The sequence below is a fragment of the Triturus cristatus genome, chromosome 11, assembly GCF_964204655.1.
Source record: "Triturus cristatus chromosome 11, aTriCri1.1, whole genome shotgun sequence".
Lineage (NCBI taxonomy): Eukaryota > Metazoa > Chordata > Amphibia > Caudata > Salamandridae > Triturus > Triturus cristatus.
The window spans coordinates 621,881,040-621,903,153 of NC_140594.1; the positions used below are offsets into that span (position 1 = coordinate 621,881,040).

The following is a 22,114-nucleotide window of genomic DNA, read 5'->3' on the forward strand; positions in this document are numbered from 1 at the left end:
AAGGACTGAACCCTACCCCTAGGAATCACCTATACCATACTATGCTCTTCAAATTATAAGCAGTAGTTATTTGTTTTCCTTGGACATATTGATGATAAGCATATGGCTGTCACATTTAAGTGGCAACATGTTTCCTTTTTTTCTTCGTTTTAATTTATATAAAACGTCTGCAATATAATATAACAAAGTTAACAACTGCATCAGCGAGTGGTTTTTGTTTTAACCTATGCTTCTCAGCCCCACACCACTTAGCAGTCAAAGCCAATATCGAAAGCAGTGGCATGCCCTGCTCCACCTTAAAATGTGCACGGCCAGGTCTCTACCCTCGGGCACCCAGGCGAAAAGCAATCCATCCACCCGGTCTAGATTCCTTTCTTGCCAGGGTGTCTGTTTTTTAAAGATCAAGTGCAAATAGTCACCACCCTGAGGGTTCCTGTTGAGATGCACATAGACCGTCAGCCTCATACAAGAGTAAGGCAATGTATGGCGCGGCTATCATTCCATTAGCGGTTTGACTCTCTCCCAGGTGTGTTGTTGTTCTTGTATGTCATGTCTGTTTACGAAGATCGTACAACAGTTCTTTAAACTCCTCTCACCCTCCCCTGTTTAGTGTTTGCTACCCGTGGTGTACCTGTTGGTATGAGTGAGATATAACTGTGTGATGTTCCTCTTGCTACTGCCACCCTTCCATCATGTATTCTTTGTGTTAGGGAATGCTGAGCAGCTACTGTTCGTGCTGTGCTTAATTTGAGCCGATGGATTCAGGCGGGGTCCCCATGCACTTATTTCTGTGCACCAGCACTTACTTTTTCCCCATCCAACTCAAACACACGCCAAGAAGGAGAAAAACAAAAAAAGGAGAAAATAAATAGGAAGCGAAATACAGAAAAACAGCGATAATGAGCGAAAGTAGGGGTGAACAATAACCTGCAATTTTGAGAAAAACGAGCAGAAAGTGGCTGGTGGTGGATGAAAGAGACAGGTGTGAAGTGTCATCGGCACTGCACAGCGCTAGTATTTGGCACCCACGCCATTGGGTAGTGCCGATCGCTGGCCTCAAAGACAAACTTTGGCCCCGCTAATTATTATGGTACAAATTAAGCACCGTTGTATCGTTATTGTTTAGTAAACTCCGGAATAAAACATCCAAGTCTAATGAACTTCGGAACTTGCATTCCTCCACCACAATTTCCATTCGCCAGCCAACACACTGTGCAGTCCTCAAAACCACACTCTTTCCACATAACCGCCACAGTGTTTCCAACCGTGATATGAAAAGTGCAAAACACCCACCGTAAGCACCAGCAGGAGGAGCGCCGCGGGCACTCCGGACATCATGGACGGAAGAGTCCGCCCCCCCAGGTCCGCCGGTGCCAACTCCCGGGCCTGGCCGCCCCTCCGGGCCCGGCGACCGTCGCTGACTCGATCACCCTCCTGGCAGACCCGCCGCCTCCTGGCGCGGTGCCCCCGCTGGTGGCCTATGGACGACGAGGAAGCCGTGATACCCGGTGCCCGGCGTCCAGGGACCAACGACGGGTCGGTGCCCTTCCTGACTCGCTGCCGGTTCCAATGCCCCGCCGGGCAGCGTTAGTACCCCTGAGACCCGGTGCCCACGCCTCCGAGGCCTCGGTGCTCCTCTGCGGGTGTTTCTCGAGTTCGGTGCCCTCCTGAGGTCTCCCGCGGGAACGGCGACCCTCTAATGTCACCGGTTGGAGTTCTTGCCCCTTCTAGTAGCCTCCTTTACTTCACACCTTGGTGTCAAGTTCGCTCTGTCCCGTGCTGAGGGTGGTTGAACTGCCCGCCTCAGTGCGCTGTGCCCTCCTCTCGGACCCGATGCGCTCCGGTCGGCTGCAGGCTTCAGACTGGCGGCCGGGGATCCCCAGGCTCGGCTTCCTGCCCCTGGATCCACACCCTCTGCCCCCTGTCCCCGCCCCGATCCAAAGTGCGGAGGGTGTCACTCTGATGCAATATCCCAGGAATGCCCCGCAGCCGGTTTGTCCAGGGCTCACACCAGGCAGAGAAATGAATGGCGATTATGCAATACCACTGTGGAAAGTAGATTTATCTAAAGAGGACGGAAACAGGTAAGAGCGAGACTGTTTTTATACATCTGGCCTTCAGGGAGGGTTGCGATGATCTATAAAACATAAAACAATCATACTTTATTATGCTTTTATTGGTGATTTCTCCGGTAGAAAAAAGTCATGTTACAATATACACAATAGGATGATTGTGTTACATAATATGGAGCACACTACAAAAATAACATGATGCAACAGGACGCTTGAGAAACGTAAACGGCAAAGCAAAAAACACATCCTCCAATTAGGAAAGTTTTAGCGGGCGGTACAAAGCAGTTTAGCTCTGCGCCTACAGGCCTCTAAAATGAAAACTATATTGACGCTGTATTTTGCGTTGCGCGGTGGCCCCAGTGGCGTAAATTCCGGTGGGGTCCCTCTACATACAACCACCCTGTCGCCCACCGTGTTAAAGTACCTCAAACCTGCAATCCACACAATGTCAGTAACAGTTTTAGTAACAAAAATAAACAATAACATGTAATTTACAATGCAGGCCAGTAAGAACAGAATTCAATGCATCAATTAAGAACAGGTCTTCGGGGGTTACTTGGTGAGGGTTATACAGATGAAAATAAAATCCAATTAATAATAATCGACAACTACACTGCCGCCATCGCTGCCTTTGTCTATTCATTTAAAATCTGTTTCCTTCCTTCGAGCTGAGTGCAGTTATGTATTTTACTTTTTTTTAGGGCACAGTAATCTACCTTCTGTGTGCCACCTGTGTGTTAGAGTACTTCCAATACATGTGCTTCCACATGCTGCTTCAATATTTTCAAGTGTTGCTAAATACGCAATGTGCAAAACGCCTCTCTGGGGTGCTGCTTAATTAAGATGGGGACGCCAAATGTGGTGCTGAAATATACATGGGCGACCTATGGTGCCAGAATCTGCAGAGGAGGCCGTGGTAAGGGACTGCAACATATCAGATTATATTACAGATCTTAAGGGAACAGTCACTAGTTCTACCCCTCAGTTCTATCTGTTTTGCCACGCTGGTAGCTTGCATATCACCTCAAACAGCTAAATGCCATGAGAATACTTGACTTGATAGCACCACAACTGGATGTCAAACCAGGCGCGCAACACCCATTGGACTCAAAGGGCTTTCTTAGCCCCCCACGAAATTTGGCTCTAGTTGCGCCTCTGTGTCAAACACATACCTAAATCTGAACCCAACCAGCACAGAATTCCTCTCTTTCACCAACAACACAAAGAAAACACAGATTCAAGCCTAGCCATCCGAAATCAGCCTTAGAAGCCAACCTTATGATCACCCACTGCTGACATCTTTTGCAAAACTTGGATTCTCCCTGAACTCTGTCCTCTCTGAAGACCTCATCGCCAAGAAAACATAAGTTATCTTGTTACCCGGTGACCGACCTGAAAGAAATGAGACCTTTCTCACCTGAAGCCTGCTTCAGGGAAGCAATCCAAGCTTTTGTCTCTCTCACCTGGATGGAGGCAACACATGGCTTAACATTCTGCCAACACCACGCTGGCCAACTGAAAGGCATCCCGCACACTTCTGCCCGTTTCATAGAATGTATGAAATATAGTATAGGAATTACACTGGCACTGCCATTGAAACATACATCATCTTCAAGGCCAGCTGACTCATCTATAATGCCACCTGAAATGCAAAGCCTAGGAAATGAACCCCCTCTCATGGAAAACACCACACCTTGAGCCAGGACATCACCTAGCTGCGAACTGAGACATGCAAGGAAGAGAAGCCTGAAGGCTGGCCTTCGCGATCTATGCACCCAGCGGGGCCGGCTTTAGGGCAGTACACTGGGCGCTGACCCGTTGAGGGGGGCACTGTGACCTCTGGGGGGCTCTGTGTTTAGCAATATCTTAAGATAGGAGAGATGAGGGGCACTTTTGCAGGTGGTAAGGAGAGAATCTTGGAGGCGGTCATGGGACGTGGGGGCGACAAAAGGGATTGTCGCACTGGAGGCCACCAGCGCTAAAGCCGGCCCTGGCACCCAATATATAGAATGACATTTTCGTTAAAACCAGAGCTGTTTCCACTGTACTGAAAGTTGGAAAGGAACTTAAGACTGACCTATTCACAAAACCCTACTGCCAAGCCTCCATATAAATATTCTTATTCGTTGTAAATGATCATGAATCGTCATGAGCAGGGCAAAAATCCTAAAACAAGAAGTGGGTGGACTAACCAAGTTAGCCAGTATGCAAGTGACATCGTGTCGCATGCCATCACAGCGCATGACATTACAATGCATGACATCACAGGAAGTTACCTCACTGGAAGTGACATCACAAGAAGTGACACCAGATGTCAAGACCTCCCCTTGCTACAGTACTTCACCTAACCGGCCCGGTGAGAGACTATCTGCGTAAATTAAGGCTGCTGGGCCAGTTTAACACGGACAGTGTATGGAGAATGCTGCCCTACCCTCCTAACTTAGTGACTGGAGAGGGGAACGCCTCATGAAAGGTTAGGAGAGCGCGTTTGGTGTGCTCAGATTGGGGGAGGGGAAATAAGGATGGGAAGGTTAGGGTTGGCAAATAAATTGGTTATTTCCGTGTTGCTACCAATATAAGCTGAATTTGTAAACAATCTGGGTATAACAGCATTGCTTTGAACATGCCTATTCTTAAGTGGCAAAAGCTCTGTTGATTGCTGTGTATTCTCGTACTAAAAAACAATGATTTACACCTGTAAACAAAGCTGTCAATGGCAGCACTCCTCCAGTCCCAAAAACAAACATGGTGCAGCCTCAAACTTGCCATTAAAACTATCCACCCCTGAGCGAACAAGGCATAGGCGCCACTGCACACCCTGTGACTGGCTGCCAGAGACATTGAACCTTATGCTCAGAATGTACTAGATGAGAAATTAGTTTGCGTACAATGGAGGGCACGTGATGTCAATGGCGAGTAGCCCGATGGCAACCAGGTTCCACACACCCAATGATGCTCATGAGAGACTACCACAGACTCAGTACTCCAGAAATGCTCGCGTAGAAGCAGAGGCTGGTAAGGTGCATACCAGCCCAAACATTCCTGTGCACTTGGGAATGAGTAAAGAACACTCCAAAAATTGATGGGGATGTAAGGGAAGTGGTTTATAGATGGGAAATTATTTTCACAGTAGCACACTTCCGCCACATTTACACAGGCGGAATTGTACAACTTTTTCAATTCCACATGAAAAAATATTTCCTTACACATTTATTGCTCATGAGGTCAACAACTATTGTAGATTCCCTTGATTACTCCTGAAATTCTCTATAAATTAAAAAAAATGGAGATTTGCTGTAAACATACGAGTATCCCTCGTGGAGGGAGCACCTGTCTAAAGTTTTGCTTCCTTTAGAGAATGAGACCCTACATGTTAATGTTTTGGTACATAGGAGCTGATGGGTCACCCAACAACAAAAGTCAGAGTCTACCACAGAAATAATGTCTGGAAAGCCCCTGCTCCAGGATGTTGGTTCAAAGATTCCCTCTAGGGCCGTCCTTGAAAAGTCAAGATAAAAGATTTACTAATTCACCCAGACAACAACTACACCCCATGAATTATATTTTTTCCTTAAGAGAGTACCCACAGTGTGCCTGGGTAATGTCGTGAATCTAAATTTCCCTCATGGCGCTTTCGACCCGGAGCAGTAAAACGTGCATGCTCTCATGTATGGCTACACACAGCTTTAGCTGCCTCCATAAACTGCTGTTGTTACTTTTCTAAATATACACATGGAGAGCATCAGAGAAGCATTTCTGTCACTACCACACCTGTGGCTATTAGGTGCATTATTCTATCGAATGGGGTACTTCCATCGCAATACATAGTGTGTGTTTTTTTCAGAAGCAGCAGCTCCTCAGTTTGTTAGGTGAATGGAGAATCCATCTTAAAAAGAAGGCTTCCTCCCACTGAAATGCTGCAATAATCATGATTTAAATATGCAATCAAACCCTCTATAGTGTTTGCCAGTTGTGAGAAATTGGGTTACTGGTTGAGGGCTGTGAAACCCTACTCAAGCAGGGTGAGGCACAAGCAAACCCCAAATTAACCTGTGCTCAACCCTCTGGTAGCTTGGCACATAGCAGTCAGGCTTAACTTTGAGGCAATGTGTAAAGTATTTATGCAGTACTTCAAACAGTAGTAAAGTGAAAACACAAAACAGGAAAACTCCCAACCCCCACTTAAAAAAATAGAGCAAAATGTAACGAATAAAATCAACACCAAAATGCCAAAAATACAATCAGTAGAACTGGAGATGTGCACTTTAAAATATTTCAGAGAAAATAACTCCAAAAAGTCCAAAGTGCCACTCGCGGCTATCTGATCGTGTGCAACCGGGGGAAAGTCAAAAGTTCAGGCTGACCTCGATGGAGCGTGGGTCGGATTCAGGGACCAAGTTAGTGCCCCTAAAAAGTTACTTTCTTAGTCCAGCACAGAGAGTCCCGTTTCGGTGGAGAGGGCTGCAAGGAGCAGGAAAGAGCTGTGGGCGGTCTTAGATGTGGAATGAAGAGCAGGCCTGCCGTTGTGGATGGTCATCGTTGTAAAGCAAAGATCCTGTTGTCGTCGCAAACGGTTGGACCGAGCTTTGCGGTGGCGCAACCCGTGAGTGGTCGATGCTGTAGCGCAAAGGGTCGGGTTGATGGAACTTCACATTGGCAGGTAGTGGAGCGACAAGGTTTTGGGACCAATGGGCCCATTTGCAGTCGCAAGGAGCCCAAAAACATTAAATTCAGCTCCACTGAGGCCACACCAAGGGTCCAGGACCTAAGGGGCACCACTTTGGGGTCAAGGACGTGCTCCAGCTGGACCTGGGTGCTGGTGGTTGGGAGCCTGTTATGTCCCTATGGTTCAGAACATGAGGCCACCAGACTAACCCTTGGAGTCACTCTAGGTGTCCTGCGTTCAGTGTAGGAGAGTAGGATCTGCTTCTTATAGTTACCCCCACTTTTTGCTGATGTATCACTGTTTTCGACTTAGATTGACTGGAATCCTGCTATCCAGGACCCCAGTCTAGCTGCTTTCTCCTCTAAATTGATAGTATGTGCTTTAGGTACACTCCAGATTGGATTCTGGGGTACCCTTATCTATCCCTAGTATATGGTATACTATGTACCCAGGGCATAGGTACCCAGAGGTCTCCCAGGGGCTGCAGCAGGTAGTATGCCATCCCTGAGAGACAATTCAAACTGACACCACAGGTCTGCTACTGCAGCCTGTGTAAGGTGGTGCACGCACCCCTTACTTAGATATAGGTTCACTATATCTATTCTAAATCACTGCACATATAAACCCATCAGTCACCCCTATGGCAGGCCTTATCAATCCTGAAGGCAGGGTGCTGGGTTTTATGTGAGAGGGTTTTATGTGAGAGGGTGCACCTGCATGAGCTGAGCCCCTCTGCAGCCTTCGGAACCTATTTTCCGGGGTTGTTAGTGATGCAGCCAACCATATATATTTAAGTGCATCATAACCTCGCGGTAAATGCTAACTTTAAAACGGCTGCTTAGAAACATGTCGTGTTTGGTGTCAAACACCTTGGAATCATACCTCCACACCAGTAACTGGTGTGGGAGGTATGATTCAACCCTTCTAGAGGGACTTATGTGACACACCGGGCTACCCGGCATTAGCTTTCTCAACCTGAGCATCACAAAATGGATGCTGCCAGCCACAGACACAAGTCTGCTCTCCTGCTGCTGAGCCAAGCTCGAGCAGGGGAAGGCTTGACAATAGGTTTCCTGTCACAGGGAGGTGTGACAACCTCCCAGACAGGACTTAGTGTATTGGGGCTGGGTGGGTGCACTCGGAGAGTGTTTGAAGTCTGCACTGGGGGCACATTTGGTGTCCCTGCGCATAGTCCAGTTCAAACCGGTTGCAGGAGCCATTGGCTCCTGCTCTGCATGAAACTAGACAAAGGACATGGGTGTAGCCACCCCTCTGTTCTGACCCTCCCATAGGTGGGTCCCATGAGTTTGTCCCACCCCTTCCTTGGGTATAAAGTTGGAACCCCTGACTACAGGACTTTAGATTTTAACCGGACTAAACTCTGCTACAGAAACCAAGTACTTCGATGATCTACACTACACTGGATGACTGAAGAATCTCCCTTGGAGTAAAGGAGTTACTCCCCTGCAAGGCAGGCACTTTTAACGCATCTAACCGGTTTGCATCTCCCTAGCTCCTGAGGTCTCTGAAGATTTCTGCAACACAGGACGTGGGTTCCCGAGCGTCCCTGAGGTTGATCTGGCCTCTCAGCAATTCTGAGACCAGTATCCCTTGTGGGGACCGTGCAACCCGAACCCCTGTGCACTGTGTACTTTTGCAGCAGCATATGCTTTTTGGCGATCCCTGAGGCTGTGCTTTGGGCTACTTGTACCGAGCAGTAATGTCGTTGAAGATTTCTGGCCTACACTCCACGAGTGTTCCGTGGGCTGGTATTTTGTGATTCAGCTCGAGGTACCTTCGCGATCCCTGGTCCGTTGGCCTGTGGGTCCCTGTGAAGGTAACTTAGACTTTCAGTGGGCTTTTCTGGTTGCTCTAGATGTGCCCTGACTCTCATTGCTTGGAGAGTCCCCAGGACCTTGCTGGTCCTCACCGAAGCTTATTTCCTCTGCCCGCGTGGGTTGCAGTTTCCAAGGCATGTTGGTGTTCAATCCGGACACCGACCCCCCCAGCACTCGACATCCTTTGTGGGACAGCTCACCTCTGGACTTTGGTCATCGTCGACGTCTCCTGGTCCCCGTGGCTGCAGAGTCAAGCATCGCATTTTCTCACCTGAAGCACCCGACATCGGTGGGCATTCGTCTATCGTGCCCCTGGTCACCCTGAAGTGACCCCGACTCTGTCCCCTCTGCTTTCAGGTTCTGCTCACCTCGGATCCAGGCTTGGATTCCACCTGACACTTTTCATCTTCCGGGCAGCAGCACTTTTTTTGCATCGCGCCATTGAAAACGACGAAGGTTTCCGACATCACTTGAACCCTATGCACCCGGCTCCTCTGGGATAGGTAACACGGGTATCTCGGTACTCTCAAGGGTGCTGGCCTTAGAACCTTCTATGTTTGAAAGGGTTTGCTTAAAGTCCTCTCCGAAGTGTCCTTAATCTCTAAAATTCCAACAGCGACTTTCCCATAGGATTGTACGGATCTCGTGCCTGTGTTCACACACTGCTCCCGTCCTCCGTGGGTCTCCTGTGTCACTACTTTAGGTGGTTCCTTGGGGTCCCAGTGATTCTACGTGCTCTAGGCACTGTGTCTAGTTAAGTCATGGTTGTTATACCACTTTCTTAGTATAGGGTTTGGTCTCCCCCTGGAGCCCACTGTGTATTGTGCTATTTACTGTTCTAGTGATTTAATATTGTGTGCTTTGTGCTCTAATCTCATAAAGAGGTTAATAGAGAGTGTTTAGTAATAAATACATCCATTTTATATATCTCTTTTGTGGTTCTCCTTTCATTTGGTCATTCAGGAGGTTCTGATCTGGTAAAACAAGCTGCTTTAACATTCCTTCAAGACTTAGCCTGAAGGCTGCTCTCCATAGCTACCACTAGGATAGCTTTCAATAAAGGTTGTCTTTAACCTAATCATCAATACGGGTTGTTTGGACTGTTACAAGGTGCCCACTTTAATAAGTGGTCAGCATATACCAGACCAACGTCTCACATTCAGGTGCAGATCCAATACCTCTGTCTCAGGGAGGAGGGCAGCAGGGTAGCAATCCACCAAGGTAGCAGTCCAGCAGAGTGACAGACCTTTGAGTAGCACAGCAATGCTTCTTCCTAGCAGAGTCTCCACAGGTCCAGAAGTGTACTGAAGAGCTGGTGTCTGAGGTCCAATATTTATACCAGGGTCTCCTTTGAAGTTGGAGAAGATTCTAGAGGTTTCCATTTGAAGTGCACAGGTGTCCTGCCTCCAGACTAACTACAGGGGCTCTGCAGCCCTTTGTGAGGTGGCAGAACACAGCATATTCAATTGTAAGTTAGGCTGTGCCCAGCTACGCCCTCCCAAGTAGGAAACCCAATCAACCCTCGACGGCTTGGGCAATTAAATATTGGTAGGTAAGTGTGTCTACAAGGGATTTGCATAAACTATATATTTACATTAATTGCTGCATTAAATTCAGATTATTTACATATGAACAAATCTTCCAAGAACAATTTGTAACACGGGTATATTGATGAATACACCTTGGTTTCTGGTCACAATGCTACCAGATATTGATTGCTGGACAAGTGGTGGATATTTCTGGTGTGTCTACAACTGTAACAAAGAAGTACATATAATTTCAAATGACTGTAACTTCTGGTTGCATTGGGTGTTTTATGATGTTGTACCCTTTACAATTTATAATCTTTGATCAACATAAAATTACTCTTTGAATACATATACCCATGTTACAAATTTTTCTTGGAAGATTTGTGCGTATGTAAATAATCTGAATTGTTTCTGAAGAAATTGAATTGCGAGCTATTAGATATAGCTTGCCAAAATTGAATGCAGCAATTAATGTAGATATATGGTTTAAGCAAATCCCTTGTAGGCACACTTACCAGCCAACTTTCTAAAAGTGGCATTTTCAAAATTGTAATTTAAAATTTGACTTTACAGCAAGAGATGATTTTTAATTACAATTCCGAAAACACCAAACATGAGCTGGGTACCTGTTCCCATTTGGAAGTTATAGCGTATTAAATGTAATACAATAAATCCAATGTTATCCTATGGGGGAGGTAGGCCTTGCAGTAGTGAAAAACGAATGTAAGAGTTTTTCACTACTAGGACATGTAAAACTTAAAAGTATATGTCCAGCTTTTTAAATACACTGCACCCTGCCCTTTGGGCTGTCCAGGTCCTACCCTAGGGATGGACTATATGTATTAAAAAGGAAGGTTTGGGCCTGGCAAAAGGTTTCTTTTGTCAGATTGAAATGGCAGTTTAGGACTGCACACACAGGCTGCAACGGCAGACCTAAGAGATGTTTAAAGGGCTACTTAAGTGCGTGACACAATCAATACTGCAGGCCCACTAGTAGCATTTCATTTACAGGCCCTGGGAACAGGTTGTGCCACTTTACTAGGGTTTACAATTAAATTAAATATGCCAATTGGGTTTAAGCCAATTCTACCATGTTTTAAGGAGAGAGCACAACCACTGGTGAGCAGTGGTAAAGTGTGCAGTGTCCTGAGGCCAGCAACAGCGAAGTCAGCAAAAAGCTAGGGGGAAAACCATGCCCAGGATGCCTGGTCTAAGAGCAGTGTTATTTTCTAATACATTTTTTTCGCGCAAATATGTACACACAAATAAAAAAAGGATTCTCTGATCAAGGCATGGTTTTATGAGCATGGCCTTCTTTCAATATAGCATTCTACAACTAGGGGTTCAGCCATCTTGAAATGACAAACAACCTTTGGGAGAACAATGAATTAATAACACAAAAGTGCAATTTTTATGTAAATGAGTTTGTGTAAATATACTATAATATTGCCAGTGTTATTTTCCAAAGAAACCTATTCATCTTTTACGCAAAAAAGCTACCATTAATAGGACAGTAGATAATTTTATTAAAAAATAACATTTGTCAATTATTATATAAGACCTAGGGAGTGCACTGGCAAACACTGCTAAAGCGGACAACTGCTGTAAGCATTTTACCTGCTAATAGAGCAAATCTAATCATTCACCCTAAGAATAGAAATAATGTCATTCTGACCATGCAATAACAATTATAATTGAGGCAATAACTAAACAAAGGCTATTCTTCCCGTGATGCTGCCCAATCTTATCTACTGCTTGCACTGGGTCCAGCGGCTTGACTTAGTGTGCTGGCACCCTTGGAACCGTAATGCCCACCTCTACTGTACGCTTGCAGTTTCATAATAATTACATTCATTACATATTCTTGGCACCGTGGTGCCAAGTCCTGGCATAATTCCTGCACTCGCATAACATTGATAATTATTGTCATTTTATACAATTTTCACTTCTGCTGTCTGAGAATGTTTAGTGTAACTTGGCATAATTCCTGCACTCGCATAACATTGATAATTATTGTCATTTTATACAATTTTCACTTCTGAGAAAGTTTAGTGTAACCTGCCTCCGCAAAACTATACACTCATTCACTGATCAGTTCAATCCCATATACAACTATCCTGCAATTCATTAACCCATTCATACATTCATTACACTGCCTCATCCATCGAGCCATTGACTCATAGTTACGTTCAGGGGTGTATCTACCATTGGCACAGCAGGTCCATACCCCTGAAGGGCCATTGAAATCTGACAATTGCTATATTTTACTATTCCAACAGCAGTCAAAGTGGTCATTTTCCTTGCTTGCACCAGGGCCCACAGCATCCTTGCAATGCTACTGTCACGTTCACTCACATACCGAGTTTCAATCAACACGAAACCACCTATACATTTAAAGTTGCATAGCCTACTGGATTTGCCAGTGTTTGTTTGTATAGTGTCAGAGACAGTCGGGGTGTTCCCGGACCTGGGCACTAATGCTGCAGTCACCTGAAGCCAAGTGCTCCAGTTAGACTGGAGGGCTAAGGAACTCTGGGTTTATGACACTTTATAACACAAGCAACAGCACACGATAAAAGTCTAAAGTACAGACAAAATACAAAGGGGCATATCATCAAGCACAGCGTTAAAATTATCGCTGCTTTAGCGACGGAAAACTGCAGATAAAGCGGTGATAATGGGCTTGATCATATGCCCTTGAGAATTCCCATAGAAGCCCATGTTGACACCAGAACATGGGCTTCTATGGGAATTCTCAAGGGCATATTATCAAGCCCATTATCGCCGCTTTAATGGCAGTTTTCTGCTGCTAAAGTGGCGATAATTTTAACGCTGTGCTTGATGATATGCCCCAAAGTCTGGAAATGGTAATGACAAGGAACTTGTGTTGAGGTAAAGGTAATTGGCTAGGTTAAATTGTTGAAGTAGTAGCGTCAGTTGGAAGTCATGGATACAAGGTAATGGGGCAGCAAATACCTCATTGTTCTATCCTTCTCACTGCAGAGTCCTTCTTCTCCACAAGTGTTACTCTTTCAAAGCTACGCCTCTGTTAGCTGACCTTCATCTCTTGCTATTCCCCAGTTAGTGGTCAGCTTCTCTCGACAGAAGGGTGGGCCCGCTCCACTTTCCCTGCAGCAAGGGACACCAGATTCGCTTTCTCCTTAGGTCCTTTTGATTCACAGCCAATCAGCAGGCGTCTAACAGGGGATCCAAAATGGACGCAAGGATGCATTTTGAGCTAAGAAATAGTACTAAGTGCAACAGAACATGAACTCACGCACACTAAATGTGCTCCTGGGGTAGGATTTTCCCCCAACTTACTACCGGCATTTAGCGCTATTTTCTCGCCACAAAATGCACCATTGTATGCAAAATGGACGCGAGGATGTATTTCATGCTGAGAAACAGCTAAATGCAGCAGAACACAACTAGTGAGTGCAAGCTGCTACTCGCGCTTGCTGAACGTGCTCTCGCTGTAGAATTTTGTTCCCCCATATTACTGTTAATTATGCAAGCAGGAGTAATCGCGTAGTTATTGGTAATTTCACATCAAAGAGTGGTGGGATTACTGAAATTACTGGCATTACTCTGGCATAATCAAAATTCTGCCTAAGCTTAGTTGCAAGGCAATTATATGTGTCGAGGCCTTTTCCCTTTATACTACTTGAGTTGGACGTACTATTGAGGATCAGCGTCAGAGCTCTGAGCAGTAGACACACTTTCAATCCAATGTATGTAAAAATCATAAGTGAAGTTGTTCAACCCACACAGGCAGGGTCAGGCATTTTCTTGCGGTCTTGGGTCTATCTTGGGCAGTTATCAAGTGAATACTTATTAGACCCATTAACTAATGGTGTTCCCGGACTTGGGTACTATAGCACTGCTTGAAAGTCTTCTGTCTGGGGTCTGCACCCTCTTGGGCTAGCCGGGTTGGGAATTCAGTGCATAATCTAGGATGAGGTTATGGGCGTGGGACTCAGATACAGCATGATATGACACAATCAAATGACACGCATTGCAGTGCATTGTCCAGCCATTTGCCACTGTCTGCGCTCTCCGTATGTGCTTTGTAATTTGTAGATTTCAACTTAAAAATGTTTTTTTCTAGCTCATACGCTTTGGTAGATATTAAAAAAGGGCCACATGTCTAGCTGCATTGGGCCTGATTACGAGTTGTAGTATTATTTATGGTCCCTGCTAAATAGCAATACCACGGGGTGCGTAATTTATCAGGTGCGATATTTAACACCTATTATAAGTTTATGGGGAATAACATGCAGATTCTGGTGTTTAACGCAGAAAAATCTGCATGATTCGGTGATTACCTCATGTTTTACCTTGTTAAATTCCCGCAGGATTGCCTGCCGAAATTGAACAAATGTTGGATTATTTAACGCTTCCAATAACTTTCGGACGCATTAAGTAAAAGCAGCCACATAATTCCATCCCATTGTGGAAATATGGATTTTTCTGGTCAGTTATGTCCCCTATCTTGGACCCCAACGGTTCTATGTGCATGTCACAAGTACATGTGTGTTCCCTCCAGTTCCAGTTATAAAGACGCAAACACATGTGCGTCCACCGTCAACATGTCCTCTGTCAGATCCGCCATGAATAGGCCGGATATTCCATTCCTAAGTATGAAAAGCCACCGGCTTTATATGGTTCACTTATGCCATTTTACAGTCCAGGCAAGTAGGCCCTGATTCTGTCATCAAACTCTTCTTGCCTTCTGCCTCTGAAAGCTCCAGTCTGAGCCTGCATCTGTGACCATGAACTTTGTCTCATTCTCTGCGCGGCTCACGAAGCCTGACATCAGCCTATTCTCTGCCAAGAACTGTATTTCACCTTCGAATTATCTGCTTCCCCCTCAGCCGATGCATTCCTGCCTAGTAGCTTAAGTAAACATTCTTCCAGTTACCGAGCAAAAGGCCGGCTTCTCTGTCCTCATGCAAGTAATTCATAGCCTTGTTACCATGGAATATTCCTACCCCCTCGCATTTAGTGTAGACACTTAGACGCTTGTACATGCACGCACAGTCAGTATAGAATAGATTCTGTCCGAGAGTCCTTCTTTTATGGATAACATAGTTCTTTAAACATAGGATGTTAGATATGATTTGGGATTAGGTTGACTTGACCCCTCAGACTTCTTGTCTCCACACGTAGAGCTAAATGTCAAGTCCCCTTCACCCCCTAGTTACACGTCAATCACACGTCATGCTGCTGCGCGCGCATCTATGCCAAGTATTATCTTATAGATCCACCTATAGGTGACATCACCACCAATTATGTTCCTTTTTACTCTTTATTACACCCATTTCTGGTTACGCAGAACAACTCGTCATTTTCCTTATCAATTGTTACGCCTACTGCATTTACTTCATTGTCATGTATGTACTATAAAAGTCATTTCTTGTCAATAAAGTGTGTGCTTCACTTCCTGAACCTTCGTGGTGACGGAACATTGGGAGCAACCGATTATAATCGAATTAATGGAATAAAGCCCATTCCGAACCTCTAATACCACGGATTCTGCCTCTCATTTTATTGAGCTATTTTACTATGTTCCTGTATCAAATTCAGTCCCGGTAAAGGAGAAATATTTACCACATGATGGCGCCCGAACAGGGACACTTTCTCATCTCACGCGCCGGCGGTGCGTTGCAGGCCCGGTCTCCTGCCACAGCTGGACGGACAATAACGCGTACCAGCAGGATTTCCTGTATCTCCCTCCGGTCAAGCGGGGGCGACTGAGACTGCGATCAACACCCAGACGAGGCGGTGAGAAGTGCGAAGTATCCCGACCAGAGCCTAGCTGAGAGAGCAAGATCCGAGGTATACAGAGACCCACCAGTCCGAAGTCAAGCCCAGTGTCCGACGAGTCGAGTCGAGTCGAGTCCAGTCCGGTTCAAGTTCAAGTTACTGAGGCCTTCCGTTTCCGAAGCTACCCGGTGAGTACCATTGCTGGGGAGGCATTTCTGACGTGCACATAGGTTGTGCCGGTCAAGACGGGTTTGGGTACACAAATCCGGTCTGCACTGTTTTAGCAGTGTATCTGTACTGTTTAGCAGTATATCAAGTATTCCGAAGTATTCCGAAGTGTCTAGTTATTGTCTAGTTATTGTCGAGAATTAAGCTTGGTGATTAGTTATGCAGACGATCATCATTGTTGTTTCAGTTAAAGGTTTAATGTTTAATGTTTAAAGTGTTTAAGTATGTTCTGTATATCGTGGTATGAATGACTGTTCATTATCGTGTTTATTGTATTAAGTCTGTTCAAATTCAAGTATCAGGTCAAAATCAAGTATAAGGTCAGTTCTCAATATGCCGCTCTTTTCGAAATTAAGACAGATCACTACCAGAAAAGGGGTTCTCGAAGAAGCCGTCCCTATTCCTCCTAGGGACACTCCAGGGCACTTTATGTATCACAAACATGGCTTAGACGCTATATTATTTCTTGATTTATGGGTAGACTATACCAAGGGATTACCAGAAAGTCAGAGGTGGCCCACAGCGGGGACCTGGGATGCAGAGTGCATCATGAAAGTCGAGGAAGAGTTATGGAAAAGGAAAGTCAGACAGTCACAGAAAGACGCCGTTGAATTATGGCGTAAAGAATCACATAGACGAACAGAAAAAGCACGTAGACAGGAAGAGAAGAGTAAAGAAAATTCCAATAAAGTTCGAGAGAATCTATTAATTGAGGAAGGTATCCGAGTGAAATCAGAACAAGTAGACAGACAAAGAAATGCCCTTATGAATGGTATGTATCCCCTTCTGGCCGAAGGATTACCTAAGGCTACTCCAGAAACACCAAAAGACTTGCCAACCCCATTGTTCCCAATAAAGGTACATCCTAAGGGGCATCCTAGAACCGCAGAAGATGTTTTTCTTTCCTCATATTTAGATGACGCAGCTCCCGAGTATGCTAATTCCGCCCCACATAGACCGCATACCAGGGAGGTTCAACGCCAAGATCCAGTGCCCGTATCCCTACAGCAACAAATCGAGTCACAAGTTCCGGCAAGCACATCTGTTTCTGTATCCGCTCCTACAGCTACTTCTATGGCTGTGTCCACACCTGTAGTTGCTGTGTCACGTTCGACGAATCCTTTTACACCCGACGCCCCAGATGGGGCCGCGGGAGGAGCTACCAATATCTTTTCTACGCCACCCAGAATAAATAAACTTACTTTTCAAGAGTCAGCGCATTCACGTACACCCAAACTCCTTAGTGCCCGTGCGCTTAAGGAACTTCTTATAGATTGTAGATATGACCCGGTGCCTGGAAAAGAGGACGAAATGACCCTAGCATCATTGCGTATCAGACGAGCCGCAGTGTATTTAGCGAAGTTACCAGGAATGACTGCGCATCTAGATAATATATATCATTTTGTCCAAACAGGGCGAGATCCAGAATGTATTTACAGAGCTATGGAATACCAGAAAGTAGAGATAAAGGGGGAACTGTTACGTTTCCTCATAAACTGTGTGATCAGAAATCAAGACCGACCGGGGGTAGACCCGGAAGCAATGAAAATTCTTACAAGATGGAGCCAGAATATATCAGAAGGGAGACCTGATAAACAAAATTGTATAATAGCCATGTGCCGAAAGATCCGTAAAGAAATAGAACGCCTACACGAAGAGCGATTAGAGGTAGACGAGTTCGAACAAAACGAGGAAGAAGGGTCAGGACTGCCCACAGGACAGTCGGACACCATAGCCTATGTAGGTAGAGGAAGATCTTGTAATAGGAATCAGACTAGATATCATACTGACTCAATACATCCGATATGTCCAGATAATAACAGGAATTTTCAAATACCTATAATTAATATAAGGTCTAACGAGCATTCGTTCCAAACCGCCGACAAACTACTCCGAGAACGAAGGGGTTATCATTTCCTCGATTCTATGGATGAACAAGATTTAGCCAGGGCAGCTGTCCATTGGGTGGACAGTCCCGGAAAATATAGTGATGATACAGTAGTACGCACATTTTTGAATCTTACCCCAGATGAACAAAGGTTAGCTGGGATTTATATGATTCAACAACTCATTATACTATATCGGAGTCAGCATTCGGACCCTGGTCCCTTGCCTGACATACTGACTGAATTACTTATGAATAAATGGAGAGGTCCAGGTACTGAATTAATTAAAGAAATTCTAGAATCAAGAAAGCAGTATATTCTTTTTGTATGTTCAGAACATGTTCCATTGTCCGTCAAGGAAAGAACTACGTATCACATAGATAGACAGAATCCCTTACGAGAAGTGCACCCAATAAAGGGTGAGGACAATCAGTTTAAACGCGTATTTGTATATACGCCCATATCGAAAATAGAATTGTTACAAATGAAGAAAGTGGTACCCAGTCATGACAAAGACCCAGCGGGTTTTCACCGAGAAATTAAAGACATGTTACTCATGGGAGAGTATACCTACCCCGACATTATGACAATATTAAAGGTATTGATGCCTGCTGGCATTTATGAAAAACTCAAGGAAAAAGAGTGGGAGGTAGGAGACCAAAAGATAGAATGGTCAGTGTTAGAAGCTGAAGAAAAGGCCCGAACTGCAGGAGCAGGGCTTGGGGACAAAACTAAGGCATTACCAGGATTACTAGTACAGGTACTGCAGCGTTTATTAACTACGAAAAAGGAAGATTGGGGTACAATTTCAGCCTGTAAGCAGAAGCAAGATGAAGACACTAGTGATTACTATGCCCGATTTGAAAAATGTTTTGGTATAAATAGTGGCATAAAAGCAAGTAGCGAATCATACCCACATCTGTTTGTAACAAAATTAGTAGAAAATGCTCTGCCCCCAGTAAAGAATAGAGTATTAAAATTCGAGAGTACCTGGCAAGGTAACACTCCATCACAAATGTTACAAATGTTACAGTACCATCACAATAGAATTAGAGAGGAACAAGAACATGAACACAGACGCATGAAAGACACGAAAATGAAAATGTTAGTTTCCCAGACAGTTCCAGCTGAAGGGCATAAAAGGGGTATGACACATTCCGATTCAGCAGGACCTGTAAAAGGGACATGCAATTATTGTAAAAAGCCAGGCCATTACGTACACGATTGTCCAGTTTTAAAACATAATATCGCCATAGGTAAAACACAAGAAAGATCACGGCCACTCAGACAAGATCAGAATGAACAAGGAGCTATGCAGCATGCCCAGGCCATGCCAGCCGCACAACAGCCAATACAGTTTGTGCCAGCTGCACCCCCATTGCCTGTTGCTGCCACACAAACAACAACACGACAAATGTATCAGACCGCACAGTATGAATATGCCGAGTATCAGCGTTACGCATGAACAAGCCTAGAGAGGGAAGTTGACTTACCCCTTATTGAAATCCCAGTAGACCAAGAAGGACCTTATGTACATAGTGAATTATTAGGCCAAGATAGAAAATTTCTACTCGATACAGGGGCAAGTCGAACGACCATAAAACGTAGTGAAGTTCCAGGGGCACCCCTCTCAGGCTCACAGAAAATTTCCCTTGGTTTTTCAGGAAAACCTATTGTTAATGAAGTGTCACAACCTCTGCCACTTACGATAGGACCTTTGACCCGAACTACAGATTTATTGCTTACTAAATCATGTCCAGAAAATCTATTAGGAATAAAAACGTTAAAAGCTCTAGGAGCTATAATATGTTGTTCTCCGGAAGGAGTAAGATTGTTTTTACGTGATTTTAAAGGTCACTATGTGTCTAGAGACATGGATCCCCGATTACAGATTTTACCTACACGTCTATGGGCACAAGGCCCTACTGATGTTGGATGCATGAATATTACACCATATCGAGTCACATTAAAGGCAGGAGTGGTGCTACCACGAATGCGACAATACAAGTTACCACCAGATGCTGTAGTGGCTTTACTACAAATCATTGACGAGCTCATTGCCCAAGGAGTAGTTGTGGAAACAGACTCCAATATATGTAATTCACCGATAATACCGATTCTTAAACGAACAGATCCGAAGGCCCCGCCAGTATATCGATTGGTTATTGATCTGCGCGAGTTAAACAAATGCATTGTGCCACAATTCCCTGTGGTCCCAGATATCTCGTCATTACTGACAGCTATTGATTCCGAAGCGACATTCTTCACTGTAATCGATCTCAAGAATGCCTTTTTCAGCGTCCCAATAGATCCGGAAAGCCAATATTTGTTCGGATTTAGTTTAAATGGACGTAGCTTTAAATTCTCACGCGCACCTCAAGGATTTACAGAAAGCCCCAGCATCTATAGCCAAGCACTGAAACGAGAACTTGACAGTATCCACATGCCAGTCAACACTGCTCTGCTTCAATACGTCGATGATCTGCTGATCACCGCCCGAAGCGAACCTGAATGTGAAAAAGCATCACTGACAGTTTTACAATTTCTAGCCGAAAAAGGGCACAAGGTGTCCCCTTCTAAGCTGCAATTCTGTGTCCAGCGAGTTATTTATCTTGGACACTCGCTGTCCAAGGAGGGAAGGCAGCTTACACCAGACCGCATTCAGTTAATAGCTAACATGCCAATACCCAAGACACAAAAGGAGGTGCGGGCTTTCATAGGCCTCACTTCATACTGTAGACAGTGGATCCCGCAATATGCATTTCTAGCAAAACCACTCATTCAGTTGACAACCCAGGAGGCAGCCACATCGACTGTTCTCCCTTGGACTCAAGAACATACACAAGCTTTTGAAAGCCTAAAGAAAACTTTATGTCAAGCACCTGTTTTAGCAACACCATGTTACAGAAAACAGTTTACACTCTTTGTTACAGAACGCGAAGGTACTGCTTTGTCAGTACTCACACAGGATCAAGCAGGAGCACACAAACCATGTGCTTATTTTTCTAGTACATTAGATCCCGTAGCTCAGGCTTTGCCTGCATGTCTGAAATCAGTGGCAGCGACAGCTTTAGCAATCAGACAAAGCGATGCCATAGTGTTAGGACATCCATTGACAGTTCAAGTACCACACGCAGTAGAGGTTCTTGTAAATAGAACACAAACACAACACTTGACCATAGCACGACTTACAGGGTATGAACTTACATTGTTTCAGCCACATATAGAAATAAGACGCTGTAACACATTGAATCCTGCCACACTTTTGCCAGTAACCGGAACAGACCCACTAGCCCATGACTGTATTGAAGTTATTACTGTAACGACAAAACCCAGACAAGACTTGACCGATGTTCCATTGTCAGATCCAGACTTGACATTTTATGTAGATGGTTCATGTATGAGAACAAGTACAGGAGAATTAGTGGCCGCTTATGCAGTCACAACAGATACTGAAGTCATTGAAACTAATCGTATAAATACTTTGTCAGCTCAAGCCGCAGAGCTCATCGCTCTGACACAAGCCTGTATTCAAGCCACGAATAAAAAAGTCAACATATACACTGATTCACGTTATGCATTCGGAGTTGTACATGACTTCGGCGTGCTGTGGCGAGAGAGAGGTTATTTAACTTCCCACGGTGCCCACATTCAGCACGGACCCCTCATTCATGCCTTATTAGATGCAATACATCTACCTACTGCAATATCAATTATGAAATGTAAAGCTCATACGAAAGTTACTGATATCATTTCCCAAGGCAATGATCTAGCCGACAGAACGGCTAAACAGACTGCTCAAACTCAAACTCCCGACATGACAAAGACAATAGTCCCGATGCCGACACATTGTATGACAGTTAAAGATCCTACTCTTGACGTAATTGACATACAGACACATGCTACACCAGACGAAATAAAGAAATTGACTGAATTAGGAGGGATCCAAACGGACCAAGGATGGATGATGAAGGAAAAGTCTGTATGGTTCCTTCCTGATTCAATGGTCCAAGTTATAATTAACACTATACATAGTCCGGCACATCTAGGAGAAAAAGCTATGCTAGACAGCATTCAACACATTTGGTTTAATAAACATTTACGAGCAGCAGCCAAACAAAAGGTCCGT

The 22,114-nt window shown here is 44.8% G+C and overlaps 1 protein-coding gene and 1 long non-coding RNA gene across 3 annotated transcripts in view; one reads left to right on the forward strand and one right to left on the reverse strand.

Annotated features, from left to right (window-relative positions):
- LOC146785174 (tumor necrosis factor receptor superfamily member 10B-like) overlaps positions 1 to 1,875 on the reverse strand; it is a 99,440-nt gene extending 97,565 nt beyond the window's left edge. Inside the window, exon 1 of one of the 2 annotated variants that reach the window (XM_085634020.1) lies at positions 1,294 to 1,875. In XM_085634020.1, the coding sequence (XP_085490146.1) occupies positions 1,294 to 1,338 (45 nt within the window). In that variant the 5' untranslated portion in view covers positions 1,339 to 1,875. The remainder of the gene's footprint in view (positions 1 to 1,293) is intronic. The other variant, XM_085634019.1, reaches the window with a different exon arrangement.
- Positions 1,876 to 1,961: 86 nt separating this feature from the next.
- The window catches only part of LOC146785175 (uncharacterized), a 224,897-nt gene continuing 204,744 nt past the window's right edge, over positions 1,962 to 22,114 (forward strand). Inside the window, exon 1 of the long non-coding RNA XR_014970563.1 lies at positions 1,962 to 2,084. This is a non-coding gene — a long non-coding RNA (uncharacterized LOC146785175). The remainder of the gene's footprint in view (positions 2,085 to 22,114) is intronic.